Below are 20,969 nucleotides of genomic sequence, written 5' to 3' on the forward strand. Positions count from 1 at the left end.
CTAACTTCCTCATACCATCACATTGGGGATGAGGATTTCAACATGAATTTTGAGAGAACACAAATATTTGGGGGGAAGGACACAAACTTTTAGTCCCTAACAAATAGGGCACTTGCAGATTCTCTTTAATCAGCCTGCCACATGGTAGGTCTATAACTCTTACGTTAGTGATATAACTGTTTTTCAGACCAATAAAATACATATTTCAAGTGGCACCAACAGAATTTGTGATCTTGCTATTCTTTTTAGAGATCTCTTGTTTGGATGGGAAACTTCAACAAAATTTCCTTAGTAATAATACTTGTTACATCAATATATGTAAGTTATTAAATGCTGCAGCAGTGAGCTTTATAACATCACATGTTACAGAACTCTAAAATTAACAGAACACTAAAAGTTAACCTGTAGACAGGGTCAGATTGCTATGAGAAGGGGTCTGGACATTGCTGATGGTTTGCATGTGAAGTAGCATGGTTCTGGGAAAGGACAAGTAAGCGAGACAGACGTTTGGAGGCAGCGGGAGAAAGAAGAGCAGAAGCCACAGACATTACATGAAACTCACTCAGATAAATTCTGCTGAGGGCTCCAACATCTTGAAAGTTTGCCCAGATGTTTTGCAGAAATAATTCAACTCCACTTCTTAGATTATTTCACTTAGGATCTAGCTTTTGAATTTGTAATTGAACTGAGACTTACTGAAGAATCAACTAGATTACACTCCAAGGGAATGTTTTGCCCAACTGGATGTAATTTCTTTAAATGTTTGAACATTCTAAAACATACATAAGACTTGACTTGTTTTTAACATGAAGTTGAGAGAATTATGCAGAAAAACCATTCAATTGAAATGTACACTTTTTAAGTTTGGGGAAAAAAAGATGTCATTGTCTAAGCATGCTCTTTTTCCAGAACAGGCTCAGGACCAAGGTTTAACATTGCAACTGATTCTCACAAAAACGCCTTCAGACATTCCTATTATACGATGTGGGTCTCTGAGGATCTGATGTTATTGTGTGTATGGGGAGCCCTCAGAAATGTCGAGGAAAGGAAAGAAAAAGAGTTCATAGAAAAGTCCAGAACAGGTGGAGTTCAGAGTGCTAGATTTTATTGATACTGGGGAAACTGAAAAGGAGTCCATCACTTCCTGTAGACCAGAAACTCAAGGCCTCCAATAACTGAGGTATCCAGACTTATGGGGGCTGGGAACTAGAGGCAGAGAGGACTGGCTACATTCTTAACTCCCAGATACAAGGTCCTACTCTGAGTCCTGTTGAACAGAGGTTATTCCGATTTTAGTGCTGGGTAGGACAGGGTCATAGGACTGATCTAAAAAGTAAGCTAGTTGCAAGGAAAAGCTGGCCTTCCAGGAGATGGATAAGGTGACCATTCACGATTAACCTAAGGGCTTTTGGGAAACCTAATCTAGAATGATGAGCCAGACACTGAAAGTGTTTTATGGCTCATCAAAAGAAATATCGGTGGAATATATTAGACTAGACCATAGAATATATTAGACTAGACCAGTGGTTCTCAACCTGTGGGTCGCGACCCCTTTGGCAGTTGAACAACCCTTTCACAGGGGTCACCTAAGACCATCGTGCATATCAGATATTTACATTACGATTCATAACAGTAGTAATATTACAGTTATGAAGTAGCAATGAAAATAATTTTATGGTTGGGTCACAACATGAGGAACTGTATTTAAAGGGCCAGAAGGTTGAGAACTACTGGACTAGACCATAGCCCTATGGTTTTGGGTGAGGAATATTTAGATTGGCCCAAATTATGGTCACCACATTTTCTGAATCAGGATACGCATTTGACCTGCATAATTGGTAAAGCTAAACCCTTCTTCCTTACATTAAGGTTCTGAAATAATCAACCCCCCTTTCTTTTTCTCACCCTAGATCTTTGAAGTAGAGTGATTCATTTCATATGTTATTTGTGTAACATCCTCTTTAGTTTCTAGGCTGCAGGACAGTGGAGTTTGGTCTGCTCCCTGAGGGCCTGAGCCTTTGAGACACCGGTGACAGGTGGAGTACACTGCAGGCTCCAGACCTGCTTATGTTGGTGGTGGACTGTTGATTTAGTATTCAAAGCTATGTCTAGTCTGCTAAATTAGTCCAGCTGTTTTCAAGCTCCCAAATTTTGTTGCTCTTGTCTCTTCTCCTGTTTTCCCTATCAACATGGGCCCTCACCCTTCTTCTGCAGTTTTAGTAACGTTTCAAGAGGAAACAAAACTATATGTGTATACTCAATCTGCCATATTAATCCAGAAGCACAAATCTATTTCCTAACATAGAAATATGTCCATAGTATATTAAGAGAAAAAAGTAGGTTACAATGTATTTTGGAAAATATGATTGTGTTCTTTTTAAAAAAAATATACAAAACACATTCTATAACTTGTTCTAATTTCTTTGTACATTCTACAAGAATAAGTATAAAATACCAAAATTCTACAAGAATAATTATAAAATACCAACAATGGTTATGTCTGGATGGTGGTACAACAATGAATTTTTACTCTCTCCTTTATGCTTTTATATGTAATCCAAATCCTTTACAATGAGCATATGTTTCTTTCATAAATAGATGTCAAGAAAAAAGTCAAACACTTGAAGTTATATTGGAACATTAACAGGCCCACCTGAGGAATTTATATGGAATTATGCCTTTGTTTGACATACTCTTTACTTTCAGGGCCCATATTCAGTGAAGCTACATGGTATAACTTGTTATATTTTTGTTCAGAAGAGATGCAAATGATTTTAGTCTGGTAGAAACTATAATTCCAAGGCTATGGATTGATTACTTTATGGGTCATTAACCAATTTCAAATCTTAACTCAATAATCAGATCTCAACATTCTTTCTTCAGTTCCTGTAAGTGCTCAGTTCAACCAAATGCTCTAAGAACTGGCTTTACCATTTTGTTGGTTCTCTTATTAATTAATTAAATAAATCTTTGACACATTTTAAATATTTGTGTGAGGATTGTTTTTAACTTTATGAATATTCTATTGTAACACAAATGAAATCATAAAGCTATTTCCAATTTGGGGAAAGGAAAAAATTCTAATGAATACCTCAGACATGGCTAAGAAAAATAAGTTATATGGTGAGTCCACCTCTCACTTCTGGCCTGCTTGAGTTCTTTAACAGTGCTTCAATTTGATATTTCTGAGCTCTGACTTCTGCACATACCTTTGTACAGCCAGCAATACTGAGAAATGTGAGGTTAAGGCAATAAATGGACAGTGTTGTAATAAACTCATCTGATAGTTGGGTGCAATAAGAGACATCCAACTGTTCCAAGATTTGTGAGACTCTGCAGAATACCTGCAAGAGATTCCAAAGTCAAAGGGTTTTTTTATTTTATTTTCCTTAGTCTTTATTGAAATGTTATATACATATACAGCCTTCTTACCGATAGCAGTTTACCTAGTATGCATTTCAGTTCTGAGATATAGATGTGTTACATCTTGTTAGGGAAAAAAAGCCATTACATCTAAAAATAATTTACAACAAAAGATATTCACACAGAAGCTTAATAACTTAGTAGTATTCAAATTCCTGATAATAGATTTTGGTTTTCTTGAAGTTATCGCTAATGACATTTTACCTACATAGTCAGCAATTATTAGCGTTATATTCACCCAAGTGAGTGGATGAACAGAAATCTGGAGGTGAGAATTAGATGGCTAACACTCTAGGGCTGATAGTATAACATAATGGAAAGAACACAGTCTTTGGTATTAGGCAGACCTGAATTGTAATTCCATTTCCACTACCCATTAGTATAGATCTTTCTGAGCCTCATCTTCTTATTAAAATTAGGGGAAACACAGTTGTCCTCCAGTATCCACAGGAGATTAGTTCCAGGACCCCAGTGTATACCCAAATCCAGGGATGCTCCAATCCCTTAGTTGACCCTCCATATATGTGGTTCTGAATCTAACACTTTTAACATCAACCCTCTAGAACTGTTCTGAAATGCCAAAATATTCATGTGAAATTTCTAGGGCTAGTAAAACCCTGAAATCATTGGAATTTCTTCCCTATATGTCAGTGGTTCTTAATTTTCATTCTCTCTTAATTTTCATTTTCTTTTCAGTAAAAAAAAAGAAAAGAAAGAAAAAACCACAATAGAACTGAGTGATAATTAGCATCCACAAGGAAATAACAGTCAAAAGTTTACAACTCAGCAGTTATACAAGAACAAAATGATCCACAAAATAAACCTGGCAGTAATTGTAAAAATATCTGAATAGGTAAAGATGAGTAGAAATTGGAAACCAAGTTTCTAATTCAAGATACTAAAACTATACTTATAAGAAAACTAGAGGCCTAGTGCACGAATCTGTGCACCTTGAAAGGAACTGTGGGCCTCGAGGCTGCAGTGGGCACAGGGGTTGGTCTTGGCCCATTCTCTGTGCCCCGCCCAGCCCCTCCTGCCATGGCTCCCAGTCCCCTGTCTCCTGGCAGCCCTGCTCCCACTGCCACCACTCGCATGTGCTGATGGCGCTGGCCCCACTCACACCCGCTGACAGTGCAGAGTGATTGGGCCTGGCACCTGCAGCAGGTGTAAGACCGGCACCATCAGTGGGTGTGAGCAGCAGCTGCTGCCTCGATCACCCCTCAGGAACAAGGGGAGGTGGAGAAGCCCCCAGGGCGATCGAGGCCGGCAGCCACCGCTCACACACATTGATGGTGCTGAGCGACTGGGACTGGCACTGGGCGCCAGCAGCGGGTGTGAGCAGTGGCTCCAGTGCCAGCTTCAGGTGCAAGCGGGGCTGTTGCCGGCAATGGGTGCGAGAGATGGCTGCTGGCCCCGATTGCCACTCAGGAGCAGGGGGAGGTGGAGAAGCAATCAGGGTCAGCAGCTGCCGCTCACACCCACTAGAGGCCCAGCACACAAAATCATGTGTGGGTAGGGTCCCTAGGCCTAGCCCGCAATCAGGGCCATCTTCCGCCTGCTCACCAGTCCCCAGTCCCGCCCTGCTGCCGCCCACCCCAGTTCCCCGGGGTTCCCCATTCACCATCCAGTGATCGGAGCCTTCGGGCTGGAGGAGGGGGCCAAGAGGTCTGCCTTCCACCCACTCACCAGTCCTCAGTTCTGCCTCACCGCCACCCACCCTGGTTCTCTGTTCACCATCGGGTGATCTATCAGAGCCTGCGGGCCCGGGGGAGGGACCAAGAAGTCATCCATTCTGCTCGCTTGCCAGTCCCGCCCCGCCGCCACTCACCCCAGGTCCCCATGGCTCCCTGTTCCTCATCTGGCGATGGGAGCCTGAGGGCCGGGGGGAGAGACCAAGACTTCTGCCTTCTGCCCTCTCACCAATCCCCAGTCCTGCCCTGCTGCCACCCACCCTGGTTCCCCGTTGGCCATCCAGCAACTGGAGCCTGCAGGCTGCGGGGAGGGACTGAGAGGTGGTCAATGCACCTCATAGCAACTGGTCGATTGATTGTTCTGGTCATTATGCCAGTATGGTCACTGGCCTTTTATTATATAGGATAGGATACAGTAGATTCTCATTAAAAACTAGTTGGTTGATCAATCTTTATGTGTCTTCAATGATATAAAGAGTTCTGTTTTAATAATACAGGAATTCTTATGTTTCAAGGAGTAGGATAACATTGCTTTCTACTTAGAGAATAGATAGCCTTCAATGAACCAGAGAAAATTTAAAACAAAAAGGAATATTTAAACAGTAAGAATAATTTATGGAGACATGAAACAAGCTTTAAAGGGAGATTCAAGACTCTCAGTGTCTGAAAACCCTCATTGGTGACATCTCTCAATGTCTTGGGCTGCTTGAATCAGTTATGCATTAAGCCTTTTTTTTCAAAAGCTCTAATATTCTTTGAAGTTGAACTTTCTCAGAGGTTTAAATTAAACAATAATGCAAAAATGATTAAAAAGTCTTTGATGCCTTCATGGTAGCATTCTCATCCATGGAAAATCTGAGGCACAAAAATTGGTATAAGGCTTTATGCATGGCATAAATCAGTGCAGATCCGAGAAATAAGTCAGAACTTTTCCTCTCATATTCATATTTTCCTTTAGAGACATGTAAGTCATATTAAGTACTTAAGTCTACAGGCATGTTTCAACATAATCATTCATTAAATTCCATTTCTCTCCTACAGATAAGATTATTATATACTTTTTTGGCTCTAGTGGTGTGGAATCATACATGTACCAGTACAGTTGATATTCTTTTCTTGGAAAGTGGTAGGCTAAGCTTCTTCCAAGTCAAAATCCTTTATAATGAAGATGGAGAGAAAAGGCAAAAATTATCAAGTGTAGCCCAGCTTGTGAGGCTCGGTGGTTGAGTATTGCCCCATGAACCAAGAAATTGCCAGTTAGGTTCCTGGTCAGGGCACATGTCTGGATTGCAGACTCAATCTCTAGTAGGGGGTGTGCAGGAGGCAGCCGATCGATGTTTCTCTCGCATCCATGTTTCTATCTCTCTATCCTTCTCCCTTCCTCTCTCTCTCAAATCAATAAAAACATATTTTTTAGAAAAATTATCAAGTTTGGCTCCCATCACACATATCACCCAATTTTGCTGTGGGTTAACAACCTTAAAGAAAACTTCCAAATCTCTTAGTTAAATAGTTTTTTCCCCTGTACCTTCTGAGCTGAGTCAGTGGCGAGGGTCGAGGGGGAAGGGAAATTAATAACTGCATTCCTAAATGGGGTATGTAGTGGAGACTGAGTTTCACTCACATTTACTGACTGTCACAATAATGTGCTTTTGCCAAAATCCTGATTTAAATCATCTCGACAGGTGGCAGTTCCCAGCCTTACAAAAGCTCACCTAATGTTGCATACTTCATGACACCATCTCTTGGCTATTTGTCTCATTAGGTCTGATTAATTCTACCACAGTACCAAGTTTTGTGAGGGTTTTTTCCCTATTGATAATTATGGAAATATCTTGTACTGTCAAGAAACATTTTCTATAATGAAGACTATGATAGGCTGCCTCAAAGGCTAAAACACAAGTTCCACAATTTTAAGCAATAAATTAAACCCAAAACTATAATTTCTTGGGCCTTGTATATTGCTTAAGGTATAGTGCTCCACTTCTCCAAAAACAGCCTTGTTCCACTACTCATCAGAGCAGGAAGGAGTGGTGGCCTGAGCACACTGAGTTGGGAAATAGGGGCCTTTCCACCAAAACCAAACTATGCAGAGTCTCTTCCCTTGGTGACTTGCATTTTCACCCTCCATCCCAGAGAATTCAGGCTGAGAAAGGCTTAGCTAAGGCCCAACCTTGGAGGACCATGCTGCTTTTAACTATGGAGAGGTCTCTGAAAGGGGGAAAGGGCAAGGCCAAGGCCCCAAACAAATATTTCCAAAGATACTTTCATGATGAAATTTGTTACTGAATGGCAATTCGGGAAATGAACATTAGCTTTAAGCCAGCTCAAAAGTAGCTTATTTCATGAAGTGTTCCCCAATTCCTCTGGAAGAAATGTCTCTTCCAAATTCCTATATATTTTATTTCTTTTTTTTTTTCTTTCTCACTTTCTACTTGTACTGTAGCTTTATAATAGTCTTAGCTTCTACATTGACTATACCTTCTGGAGAGCAAAGTCTATATCGAATTTAACTTTGTGGCCCCAATATCTATGATGCCCAAGAAGTTAAATATGGGAAAGTGTCCAAAGGAATGAGAACTGCCTCTTAGCTCAGGAGTGAGGAGAATGAGCTCCCACAGATCACTCTCAGAACACCAAGTCTGGTCCTTCCTTGCACTCTGTTTAATAGTTGTCGGAGGCAGAGTAGGAGGATGGTTAAGAGCAGAGCATCTGGAGCACAGAGTAGGGTTGTTGTGAGGTTTGAATGAGTTAATATGAATAAAGCAATTGAACAATACCTGGCTCACAGTAAGCAGTCAATAAGTAGTAGCTAGTACTATTATTTTTAATTCACTACTTCTCAGAGGCTATGATCGCCAAATTTCTAAAATCATACACACCATAGTAAAAATATTTTGAGCACATACTTTCAATAAATGTATGTTAGTTTACTTATAAATTATATAGACATACAACTATTTAAATATATATTATATCTTATAGATCATATGTTGATGTCAGAAATGCCCAAACCTGTAGAGCAGTGATTCTCAACCTTCTGGCCCTTTAAATACAATTCCTCATGTTGTGACCCAACCATAAAATTATTTTCATTGCTACTTCATAACTGTAATGTTGCTACTGTTATGAGTCATAATGTAAATATCTGATATGCAGGATGGTCTTAGGCAACCCCTGTGAAAGGGTTGTTCGACTGCCAAAGGGGTCACGACCCACAGGTTGAGAACTGCTGCTGTAGAGAATTTTTATAAGAGTTTATTTGAGTCAAACTGACCACAGGCCAGGAAGCAAGATCTCAAATGCTCCAGAGAAGGACAGTTTTGCAGTTTTGTTTTGTTTTTTACAAATTTAGAATTAAGGAGGGAGAGTAAGGAAGATTACGTAAAAGGTGGGAGAAAGGAAGGTACAGGATAGATAATGAGATTATGTGCTCCCTTGAGGGTGGCTATGCCTTTAAGGGGTCTGGAAAAGAGGATTTCTTCTGGCATTTCAAAACTGTGTTAACTTAGATGCACAAGAAAAATGGATAGTGCTTACTTAAAAACCTTTTACTAAAGAAGTTATAAGCCTAGGGTATGACTACCCACCATGACCTGCCCAGCTCAGAATTTATGATCAGATTGCCCTGTGAAGTTACTTTTGCTCAGATTTATTTTGAGCCCATTTTTCAACCATACATATCTACACTAATAAAAGACAAAGATGCTAATTGACTGTACCTCCACTACGCCCAAGCCACACCCACCACCAATCAGAGTGACTATATGCAAATTAACCCAACCAAGATGGCGGCCGGCAGCCACGGAGCTGGAGCAAGCAGGAGGCTTGGTTGCCCCGGCGATGGAGGAAGCCAAGCTTCCAGCCTGCTCTGGCCAGCTGTGGCCTCTGTAAGAAACAACAAAGTTTCAATTATAGAAGCTAAATAAATCCCAGATACCTGCTTCCAGCCAGCCTCCACTGGGAGCTTGGGTGGCCAGGGGCTGTAGCCAGCCTGCCATCAGCCCCTCACCCAGGATGGCCACACCCTCATAGGGTGAGGCTCCCCAATGGGGGCCTTGGCCAGCCTGCAAACAGCCATCAGCCCCTCACCCAGACTGGCCAGGCACCCCAGCAGGACTCCCCACCCTGAAGGGGGTGTGGCCAGCCTGAAAACGGCCCTCAGCCCCTAACCCAGGCTGGCCAGGCACCCCAGTGGGGACCCCCACCTTGAGGGGGCTGTAGCAAACAGCCATCAGCCCCTCACCCAGGATGGCCAGGCATCTGAGGGGTGACCCCCCTGAAGGGGCTGTAGCCATGCTGCAAACAGCCATCAGCCCCTCACCCAGTCTGGCCACACCCTCATGGGGTAAGGGTCCCCACTGGGGGGCTTGACCAGCCTGCAAACAGCCATCAGCCCCTCACCCAGGCTGGCCAGGCACCCCAGCGGGACCCCCACCCTGATCCAGGACACCATTCAGTGAAAACCAGCCGGCCCCCACCCATGCACCAGGCCTCTATTGTATATAATAAAAGGGTAATATGCAAATTGACCTAACAGCAGAGCGACTGGGAATCACTGGTCACTATGACACACACTGACCACCAGGGGGCAGATGCAATGCAGGAGCTGCTCCCTGGTGATCAGTACGTTCCCACAGGGGGAGCTCTGCTCAGCCACAAGCCAGGCTGATGGCTGCCAGTACAGCAGTGGTGGTGGGAGCCTCTCCTGCCTCCTCAACAGCGCTAAGGATGTCCGACTGCAGCTAGGCCTGCTCCCCGCTGGCAAGTGGACATCTCCTGAGGGATCCCAGGATGCCAGAGGGATGTCTGACTGCCAGCTTAGGCCCAATCCCCCAGGGAGCGGGCCTAAGCCAGCAGGTGGTCATCCCCCAAGGGGTCCCAGACTGTGAGAGGGCACAGGCCGGGCTGAGGGACCCTCCTGAGTGCACAAATTTTTGTGCACCAGGCCTCTAGTAAAAACAAATAAAATGTATGAGATAAAAATAAATCTAAATAGAAGTTCTAATATTTTCTTGTCACACTGAAATAGATTTTCTTACTCATTTGCCAAAGTAAATGTTTTCTCTTGAGATATCTACTCAACAGTACACCTTTGGTTGTCAGTAAACTTTGACAATTTACTGGCTGCACAGACTGAGTATTTGATGAAAACAAGTGGATTACTTTTAAAATATAAAATGTGACAAATGCATAAAAAGATACCAAATGAGGGGAAATTAAAGATTAGAAAGGATAAGCAGCGAGAGAGAAAGTGTATTGGAAAGAAAACTAGGAAAAGAATGCAACAAAACATATTTAAATTATATTTTATAATTAGGATTTGTTGGGGAAAAAATCCACAACCATTGAAGGTTTTAGATTTTATCGCCTAAATAAAAATGAGCCAGGGTTAGACTACCCAAAAGCCAATCAAATATTTTTCTTGTGGCCTGTAGCATAATCCACATTTTCCATTTTTCTAAGATAAGTGAAACAAAAAGGTGTCCAGTGGCCCAGGTACCTGGTACTCCTCCAAAAGCCTCTGTGAGACAAGAAGGGCTATACTTGGGAATTACCTGAGCTATATTAACCAGCCTGAGAGAGCTGGCAGGTGTCTATTTGCACAGCCAGCCACCCTATGTTTTCTCTTTCTCATTCTTTACCAAGAAAATGGCAACTCAGAACTTTTACTCTAAGGACAAAGTCACACCATCCTTTCGTGACCTCTTCCATCTAAGAATCTCTAGGAAATAATGAGTTCATGAACCATGGGTGCTGCTGCCTTGATCTTTCATTTGGGGGCATGTAGAATAAGAGATGACATCAAGGGAGCCTCTGGTCAACGGAGGGCCTGGAAACAGAAGTTGTGTCCGTGACCTTGAGCAATTTATTTAACCTTGAGAGTCCTCATCTGAAGAGAATGAAAACAACTGTCTACCCATCTCGCAGGCTTCTTGGAAGTTGAAAATGTGTACTCCAAAAGCACTTAGCAGACATACGCCCTATACAAATGCTGGCTTTTGTCAGCAGTGGAACCAGAGAAAATCTGGAACAATCTCATCTATAGTTTAACATGCTGAAAACTTTGGGATGAGGAAATACTATGCGCAGAATTTAAGTGGAATCTGATAAGAGAAGGTTATTAGAAGTCATAACATGGAGAAATGACAGCTCCTGTGAGACATGCCACAGGAACTCAGTTCATATCAGGTGAGGCACAAATAGCAAAGCATAAAAGATAAAAGACAGATTGGTCATTTAGGTTTAAGAAGCAAAAGAAGCATAAAGTCATAATCTTATGTGGGTAAAAGTAGGATTCTGATGTTTATTTTTCCTGCCTTTTTATTTTTGCCTTCAGACGATCTGACGGGTTTTATTGATGTCTTGGCAAGTTTTGTCTAACGTGGGATAAACTAATGTCCCAGGGGCAGCTTCAAGGTTGGGAGAGGACTCCCAAGGATTATCTCCCTTTAAACACAGTCTCTTTGGAGTTCTTTTCATGAAAATAACAGATGTGCACATTCTTTCAGTGAGTCCATCGGCGCTTCAGTTGTCTGAGAATGGTTCTCCCCAGTGGGAGTGGGCAAGAAGCCAGGACTGGTATGGGGTTTTCTTACGAGTCAGCTATTTATCAGCCAAGAAAACATGGTACCCATGACTTCAGTATCCCTCAGAACCTTACAGACTGTGGGAAAATGACAAGCCATCAAATCCCACATCCTTTGAAGTTTAGCAAATTTCTAATCCTATTGAATTGTCTCTACAATTGGAAACACGCTACTCTGAGAAGCAACAGAGGATAGCAAGCTTAATTCTTTTGCTCACAGCCTTTGAAGGCAAAATAATGTGTAGGTATCTTGTTAGGAGTTTGTGATTCTCAGTTGATTCTAGGTACTTGGGTCTCTTAAGTGTATGTTGTTCTATTATAAATTCTAGGAGTCCATTCTTGGCATGGATAGCACAGATTTCTGTAACAAAGCTCTTACTTGTTTCAGGTTTTGTGGGAGTTGCTTTTTCCTTCAGATACCAGATACCCATTTCTTAATTCTACCAGAGGGATTCCTTATTTCCCTCAACCAAGACTCTGTAAAATTATTCTGAACCTGGGACCTTCTGGGATCTTCATCACAGACAGTTTAGTCAATTAATTCCTAATAGTAACCTGGATTATTGGAAAAGGGAAAGAATTTTTCTGAGCAGTATGGCCAAGAGATAAAGTATCCAGACCTCCAGATGTCCCATCTCTCCATACAGGAGATTTCAGAGCATCCACCACCCCAAAGGCCAAGGATTAAGGCCATTTTGTAAAGGGGTCCTACGTGTGTTGCTTTAACTATCCCTGGAGAAGAGGTGGGGCTATTGAAATCTCATGCTTTGACAATTCTTGAATGATTTAATCTTAGAAACCAAATAGAAATTCATGTTGGCTTTTTAAAAAGTGTTGCTATGTGGAGTCAACACATCATCCTTGGCATTGTAAGTCAGTATGTGTCAAAGGCCTCTAAAATCAATTGTGGTTAAGCACTAGGGGGTGAAGTCTATCAACTTATGAAATTAATTGGTGAGAATCTTGCATAAACATTTTATAACTAGTCAGAAAAAATAGTGATTTAAAATAAGAGTTTAAAATCAGAAAAGAGTCCCTGGAAAGTAATCCAGTTTTTGCTGTTTGGGCAAGAATGAATTCAACATGAATGTTAGGGCAAGACATAAATCCAACTCTTCTTACACTCGAGAGAGAAATGTCCAGAACAGACTGGCCAAAGGCCATTCTTGGGGAGGAGGACTCAGGACTGTTGCTGAGTGAGGTGGGTACTCCTAGACCTTCTGACCTGAGTGTCCATGTAAATTCTCCACACTAATTATAAGGGTCTCAATTTTATAGTGCAGGTAGTCCAGGATACAGGACTGAGGTCCCTGAACTCTCAGCCCCCATTTGGACTCAGCGTGGAGCAGACCCACATCTATAGAACTGCTTGACTTACTGAGCAGTACTGGGTCAGGCTGAAAGCCAAATAAATAGCAATAGATCTCGCTCTGCTGTTCTCCCAACTATGAAGTGACTCGTGATTTGCCCCACACGGCCACCCTCCCTTATTCCTTGATCCATCTTCTCTACTTCCCTTTCTATTTGTAAATCAAGATAAATCTGTTATTAAATTAAGGGTCAAATAAATAGCAAAAATAAAAGTTTGCAACCCGAGAATGAATAAAAAGTTAAAACACAGGGAAGATTAAAGGAGAAAAGGAACTTGTTATCTCATGTCCAAGCAGTTAAGGCAAGATTGAGGGTCTCAAAAGAGGGGGCTCTGAAAGAACAATGAGGGAAGCAGAGGTTCTAGCATCTCTGCTGCTGCTTATACCCCATAAACAAAGTTTTTAGATACTTTTGTGATCATCAGAGATCATGACATTAACCCAGGCTACAACTAGGCTCTTAAAATTCCTCAGTGATGCCATTTGCAAGATATCAGTAAACCAGTTTGTGAAGAATACAAACTAGACAGAAAACACAGAAGAGTAGATGAGACTGAACCTCCACCACATACCTCTTATTTCTCACGTAATTATAAATATACCCACTGCATTCTGGTCGTGGGGCTTTAAAAAACAGATATCCTTATCTGTTAGAGATACTTTTTCATAATAAAAGATAAGAGGAGGCCATGTTTGAGTTTGAAGAACAATGACATTCTTGAAATTACCTGTAAATAGAGTAAAAACAGTAACAAATTCCAACAGAGCTCCCTTAGCTTGCCTGCAGCCACCACATGCCTTTGGAGAGAGTGGGAGAGGAAATGCTTAAAAGACTTATACAAGTAGAGGGGTACAGAGAGCTTAGAGGAAGCACAGAGAAAATCACTCACAAGAAGAGAAAGTGCCACAATAAATGCCAAAATGCTGAATAGGACTTGGTAGTTCATAGCCCTGGCTACGTGACTTGGCTGTGGAAAGGGCTTGAAAATGAGGGCTTCACAAACTCCCAGGCAGGCAAGCCAGATGTAAGTAGATCATCCTTAACCATGTCTTCACCCCTGTCCACATGCAAATTATCAAGTCTCATGGATTTTGCCACCTAAAAGTTCTCCATTGCATTCCCTTCTCTCCAACCTCACTGTTACTGCCCTTGTTCAAGCTGCCATCCTCTCTCCTGTGGATGATAACAAAAACCTCTCAACTTATATTACCTTTATTTTTTTTAATATATTTTATTGATTTTTTACAGAGAGGAAGGGAGAGGGATAGAGTTATAAACATCGATCAACTGCCTCCTGCACACCCCCTACTGGGGATATGCCCGCAACCAAGGTACATGCCCTTGACCGGAATTGAACCTGGGACCCTTAAGTCCGCAGGCTGATGCTCTATCCACTGAGCCAAACCAGTTAGGGCAACTTATGTTACCTTTCATCTAAATAGCTGTCCTCTCTCCCCTCTGCCCTTATATCTAACTTTCATCTTATTTTTTTACATCTTTATTGTTGAAAGTATTACATGTGTCTCCTTCTGCCCCCTCCATGGACCCTTTCTAGTCTACCCCTGGCCTTTATCAACCTAGTGTCTGTGTCCATGGGTTATGCATATATACACACAAATTCTTTGGTTGATCTCTTCCTACCCACCCACCCCCACCTTCCCTCCAAGATTCCACAGTCTCTTCCATGCTTCTATGTCTTTGGATCTATTTTGTTCATCAGTTTATTTTATTCATTAGATTCCACATGTGAGTGAGATCATGTGATACTTGTCTTTCTCTGACTGGCTTATTTCGCTTAGCATGATACTCTCCAGGTCTCTCCATGCTGTCTCAAAGGGTAAGAGATCCTTCTTTTTTACTGCTGCATAGTATTTCATTGTGTAAATGTACCACAGCTTTTTTATCCACTCATCTACTGATGGGCACTTGGGCTGTTTCCAGATCTTAGTTATTGTAAATTGTGCTGCTGTGAACAGAAGGGTGCATACATTCTTTCTGATTGGTGTTTTGGGTCTCTTAGAATATATTTCTAGAAGTGAGACCACTGGGTCAAATGGGAGTTTTATTTTTAATTTTTTGAGGAAACTCCATATTGTTTTTCATAATGGCTATACCAGTCTCCATTCCCATCACCAATGTACTAGGGTTTCCTTTTCACCACATCCTCGCAAGCACTTGTCATTTGTTGATTTGTTGATGGTAGCCATTCTGACAGGTCTGAGGTGATACCTCATTGTCATTTTAATTTGCATCTCTCTGATGATCAGTGACTTTGAGCATTTTTTCATATGTCTCTTGGCCTTCTGTATGTCTGCTTTGGAGAAGTGTCTATTGACCATTTTTTCATTGGGTTGTTTGTCTTCCTTTTGTTAAGTTGTATGAGTTCCTTATATATTTAGATATTAACACTTTATTAGATGTATCATTGCCAAATATGTTCTCCCATACAGTGGACTCCCTTTTCATTTTGTTAATGGTTTCTTTTGCCGTGCAGAAGCTTTTTATTTTGATGCAGTTCCATTTGTTTATTTTCTCCTTAGTTTTCTTTGCCTTAGGAGATGTATCTGTAAACATTTATAACACGAGATGTCTGAAATTTTGCTGCCTACAATTTCTTCTAGGATTTTTATGGTTTCACGACTTACATTTAAGTCTTTTATTTATTTTGAGTTCAATCTTGTATATGATTTAAGTTTGTGGGCTAGTTTCAAATTTTTTTGCATGTATCTATCCAATTTTCCCAACACCATTTATTGAAGAGACTGTCTTGACTCCATTGTATGTTCTTGCCTCCTTTGTCAAATATTAATTGACCATAATGGCTTGGGTCAATTTCTGGGGCTTCCTTTCTGTTCCATTAATCTATATGCCTGTTCTTGTGCCAGTACCAGGCTGTCGGGGTTTTTTGTTTTTTCTTTTTTTTTAATCCTCACCCAAGGATATTTTTTTCACATTGATTTTTAGAGAGAGTGAAGAGAGAGGAAAAGACAGAGAGAAACATTGATGTTAGAGAAACACATGATTGGTTGCCTCCTGCATGAGCCCTGACCAGGTATGTGCCCTTGACCGGAATTGAACCTGGGACCCTTCAGTCTGCAGGCTTACACTCTATCCACTGAGCCAAACCGGCTAGGGTGTACCAGACTGTTTTGATTACAGTAGCTTTGTAGTATAACTTGATATCTGATGTTGTGATCCCTCCAACTTTGTTTTTTCTTGAGAATGCTGCAGTTATTTGGGGTCTTTTTTGGTTCCATACACATTTTGGAGTGTTTGTTCTCGATCTGTGAAATATGCCATTGGTATTTTTAATAGAGATTACATTGAATCTGTAGATTGCTTTGGGTATTATGGCTATTTTAACTATTTTAATTCTACCAATTCATGAACACCCCAAAATGTGTGTCTTCATGAGCACCAAATAATTTTAATTTAACATGATCATTGAATGTCTAATGTTCTCAGAAAAAAAAAAAAAAACTCAAGTTGAAGAAAGTAATGAAATGAAAACCAGATCCTAAAAAGTCAATACTGAGGCTACACATGCTCAATCTGCATGTGTTGTGGTTTTCAGTAAAACACTACAATGTGGTAGTTCATGACTCTTGAAAAACCTAACCAGTGTAAAAATGCTTAATTACTTGTTTTTCTCATTAAATCATTATGTACCAGGTAAAATAAAAGTTTTCAATGTCTTATGATAAAAAGAGACTCTCCTATAGTTACCTTTTATAAATAACAAGAAAAAAATTTCTGACAAATTGTAGATAATTCAAACATCTCAGTTTAATCACCTTATGTTACTCCCTTCCTCTCTCTCTTGTAAATCTAGATAAAGGAATTGTGGAATTGACTTTATGCATCACTTTCTCCTCCCCACCTCCTTTGTCTTGTTTACTTAGAAACTTAATAATTGGGCTGGAGGAGGCACAGAGGAGAAAGTGTGAACCTTGGAAGGGATAAAACTGGACAAAAGTCACCACATACACACACACACACACACACACACACACACATACACACACCCCAAAGGCAGGAAAAGGGGATAATAAGAGAAAAACATTTTTTGTAAACTTTAATAGAACAGCTGATCTTGTGCAACTAATAATTAAATAATTCTATATTTCTATGCTCCTGTATTCACCCATTTTTTTCTTGTAAATCACTGAAAATACATATACACCTATTTTAAAAGATTTTATTTATTTATTTACTAGATGCCCAGTGCATGGAATTTGTGCATTCTGGGTGGAAGGGTACCCCAGCCTGGCCGTGCCCTCTCACAGTGTGGGAGCCCCGCGATCAATCACCCCAAAGAGATAGGCCTTGCCCACCCATCCAGGACTCCTGGATGGATTGCCCCAAAGAGGTAGGCCGGAGCCGGGGTCCTGCCTCCATGCCACGTGGAGCTGCGGGACTCCCAGGCCTTGCTACGCATGCAGTCCTGCCCAACTGCGTGTGCCTGCTAAGCACACAGCCTCCTGGTGATGGATTGTGACAGCATGAGGGCATCATATCGTGATGGTGTGAGGGCATGATGGCCATTTGCATATTAGCTCTTTATTATATAGGATTTATTTATTTAATTTATTTTGTTAATCCTTGCCTGAAGATAATTTTTCCATTGATTTTTAGAGAGAGTGAAAGGGAGGGAGGGAGGGAAGAGAGAGAGAGAGAGAGAGAGAGAGAGAGAGAGAGAGAGAGAGAAACATCCAAATGAGAGAGACACATCGCTTGGTTGCCTCCCACACACACCCTGATGGGGGCCAGGGAATGAAACTGAAATATGCCCTTCACCAGGAATCAAACCTGCAGCCCTTCAGGCGTATGGGCCACTGAGCCACACCAGCCAGGGCAAAAGATTACATTTTTTAAAGCTATGCTAAACTCAGCTGTGTGACCATATAGTTAGCATATGGGTAAATTCTTTAATCTAAAATATCTCAGAGTACCTAAAAATAGGGTAATTTTCAAGCTCTAAAGAGTGAAAATAAAAATGACTGGAACCCACTGACCAAGAGAAATGGCAGAAAATGCTGGCTTCCTGGTACTTAGCCTCACCATTTGGTCAGCACTCTCACCCAAAGGAGCATTTTAAAAATTAATAAGTGATGCATATTAAGAGGCCATTTCAACCCTTCTGAATGATTCATAGTTATTGGTCAAATGTAATTACCATTTAAGAAATATAATTCAATATTAAATATGTTAATATTTAACTTTTATTTTAATAGCCTTTGCTCTATCACCTTGTCAAAGACCCTTTGAAAGTCTGACTAAATCATATTCATGGATAAAGTTTTGTGTAAATGCATGTTTAATCCTTAAATGAGCTGCAATAGTTACTGGTAAATCATGGTTTATTTTTAGAGGAACTTTTTGGCTTTTTCTCCTAGTAGGTTACATGCGTCTAAATGTTCTGTAACTCTTTTTGTTACTGTAGAGTTTCAATCTTGTCCTAAATGGAACTTGACCTCTCTGTGATTTTCGTTTTTAAGGATAGTGTTTGTTCTTTTTAATTCTTTATACAATTGAATATAGTAGTAAGCACATTTTTTAGGAACGTTTTAGAATCTTGATACCCAGGATCTGGAATTGGAAGAAATTGACATCGCTTGACACTAACGCCCCTAAAGGTTTCTTAAATTTTTCCCTTACGTACCATTACATTGTCCAGACAAAATGAAATATAGTCAAAATAATTTGAAAATTTTTCTTCACTAAGTCATATTGTCAGTCAACCATTTAAAGCAGCAGTCCTCCATTTCTGTTCTCCGTTTTTGTAAAACTAGAATTATATGCTCAAGTCTATAGCACTGTTTGATCTGACACCCTCTATAGCTCACCAGTTTATATAATACTTTAACACTCTCCTATTAGTCATGTTAGAACTTCTTGTAAAGAAGCTTACAGACTCATGGAAGACATCTTCAAGTTTGCCATTCTCTGTGGACTTGTCAGCCATCACTTGTGTTATCTTCCACTTGTGGGATAAATCCTTTTACTTCATTAAGTTTCTTTCTTTAAATTTTTTTCCTCTAGTTTAGCTCCGGGTTTTTATAAGTCTCAGGGATTTTGAACTCTCAGGAAACTTTATATGGAGCTCCCAGTGTTTAATATTTACCCATTCCTAGTTTATTGGTTCCCTTTTAAAATGTTACCTTCCACGATTTACTAATAGGCAACCAGATTTTATCCTAGTTCAATACATGTATGACATGTGATTCTGGTTTTTCTACTGTAACAGTACACTGATATGCTTAATGTTGTTGTACCTTGCTCATAGTAGCTACTTTGTGACTTCCTAGGTATGCCTCAAGGCTAGGTCTAGGAAATTTACCTTTCTCATGAGTTTTTAAAGTACTAATTGAACACGTAATTGCTTATAATATCCAGTTACTTACCTCATGCTTTCCATTCTGGGTAAAATATGCTACCCTCTGTGTTTGAGAAACTTAAGTTCCTAATTGTTAAGTACCTGGTATACTTTTCAAACTCTCCCAATTTTCATAGTTAGACTATATAACATTTCTATATGCAGGACACCTTTATAGGTTTACACTTTTACCTATTGCATTTCATCATTCTTCAAGTAAAATGTCACCCTATACCTATTGATCCTAGGAATTGATTTTGTCTCAACCAAGATCACGTACATGTAGTTATATTTCCAAACCATTTTTCCCACTGTGACCTACAAAGTTTGTTTAATTTGTGCTTAATTTTCCATCTTAATTCTTTATCAAAATGACTTAATTATCTTACCTGAATTCCATAATTGGTGAATTCATAACACTCAGATAGAGAAAGTTCCTTTAATTTTTTATGTCTGGAAAGTGTTGACAAACCCTAAAAATGTTTAATGTAAAGATTATTTTGTGGTTATAGTTTAGATAGAAGATATATTTCCAATAAGAGAGCCACTCATACAAAAAGATTTAGCTTCTGTCTTATATTTCTTTACACTTAGCAAATCATAAAATAACTTTGGATAGGCAACAATATTAAATAAAAATTTCAGGTTGTCTCTGTCTAATGTTTTTGCAAAAAGTGTCACAGTACCCCAGGACCAGAAAACTCCTTATCTTGTTACCTGTTTCCAAGTAAATGTTATCTAAATCAATACAAACAAATCTTAAAGACCCCTAAACTTACACCTTTATTTTGAAGATATTTAATGTGGCTAATAAATCTGTTTTTCAATAAATTCTTATTGTCTCACCTAAAAATCTTTAGCTGATTTTATTATGTTTAATTGCTTGAAAAGAGGGAACAGATCTTTATATAAAAGCCTGTGGACAGATAAAATCATTCATCAATAGTCCACTTCTTTTTCAGTTCAAAAGCTTTCTTTCTTCTTATTTAAAAAAAACCAGATTGCCCTTTTCAGTTTAAATTTAATTATAGTTTATATATTAGTTTCTTGTCTAAATATAGTGATTTAACATTCATATACCTTACAATGTGATCACTACACTAAGTCGTAATCATCTATTACTGTGCAAACTTACCACAATGTTATTGACTATATATATATTCCCCTTTACCTTTTTCACCCATCCCCACACCCACACCACTTTGGCAACCATCAGTTTTAATTACAGTTTCTACAATTCTGTTTTTGTTTTGTTTGTTCATTTTATGTTTGTTTAAGATTCCATGTTTAAGTGAAGCCATATGGTATTTTTGTCTTTCTCTGTCTGACTTATTTCACTTAGCATAATACCTACTTGGTCCATTATGTTCTTGCAAATGGCAAGATTTTATTTTTTTATTGCTGTGTAAATTCCAGTGTGTGTGTGTGTGTGTGTGTGTGTGTGTGTAAACACTTAGGTTGTTTCCAATTCTTGGCTACGGTGCAATGAACATAGGAGTGTGTATATGTTCTCAAATTA

The 20,969-nt window shown here is 40.0% G+C and overlaps 2 protein-coding genes across 3 annotated transcripts in view; one reads left to right on the forward strand and one right to left on the reverse strand.

Moving 5' to 3' along the window:
- FAM185A (family with sequence similarity 185 member A) overlaps positions 1-20,969 on the forward strand; it is a 109,461-nt gene that overhangs the window by 62,349 nt on the left and 26,143 nt on the right. The gene's annotated exons all lie outside the window — the stretch shown is intronic.
- FBXL13 (F-box and leucine rich repeat protein 13) overlaps positions 1-20,969 on the reverse strand; it is a 161,208-nt gene that overhangs the window by 6,693 nt on the left and 133,546 nt on the right. Inside the window, exons 18-19 of the mRNA XM_070424581.1 lie at positions 19,840-19,923; positions 3,210-3,344 (exon numbers count right to left, since the gene is read on the reverse strand). Coding sequence (XP_070280682.1) covers positions 3,210-3,344; positions 19,840-19,923 — 219 coding nt within the window. The remainder of the gene's footprint in view (positions 1-3,209; positions 3,345-19,839; positions 19,924-20,969) is intronic.

The sequence above is a fragment of the Myotis yumanensis genome, unplaced genomic scaffold (genome assembly GCF_028538775.1).
Source record: "Myotis yumanensis isolate MYYU_CA2020_CCGP unplaced genomic scaffold, mMyoYum1.0.hap1 SCAF_9, whole genome shotgun sequence".
Lineage (NCBI taxonomy): Eukaryota > Metazoa > Chordata > Mammalia > Chiroptera > Vespertilionidae > Myotis > Myotis yumanensis.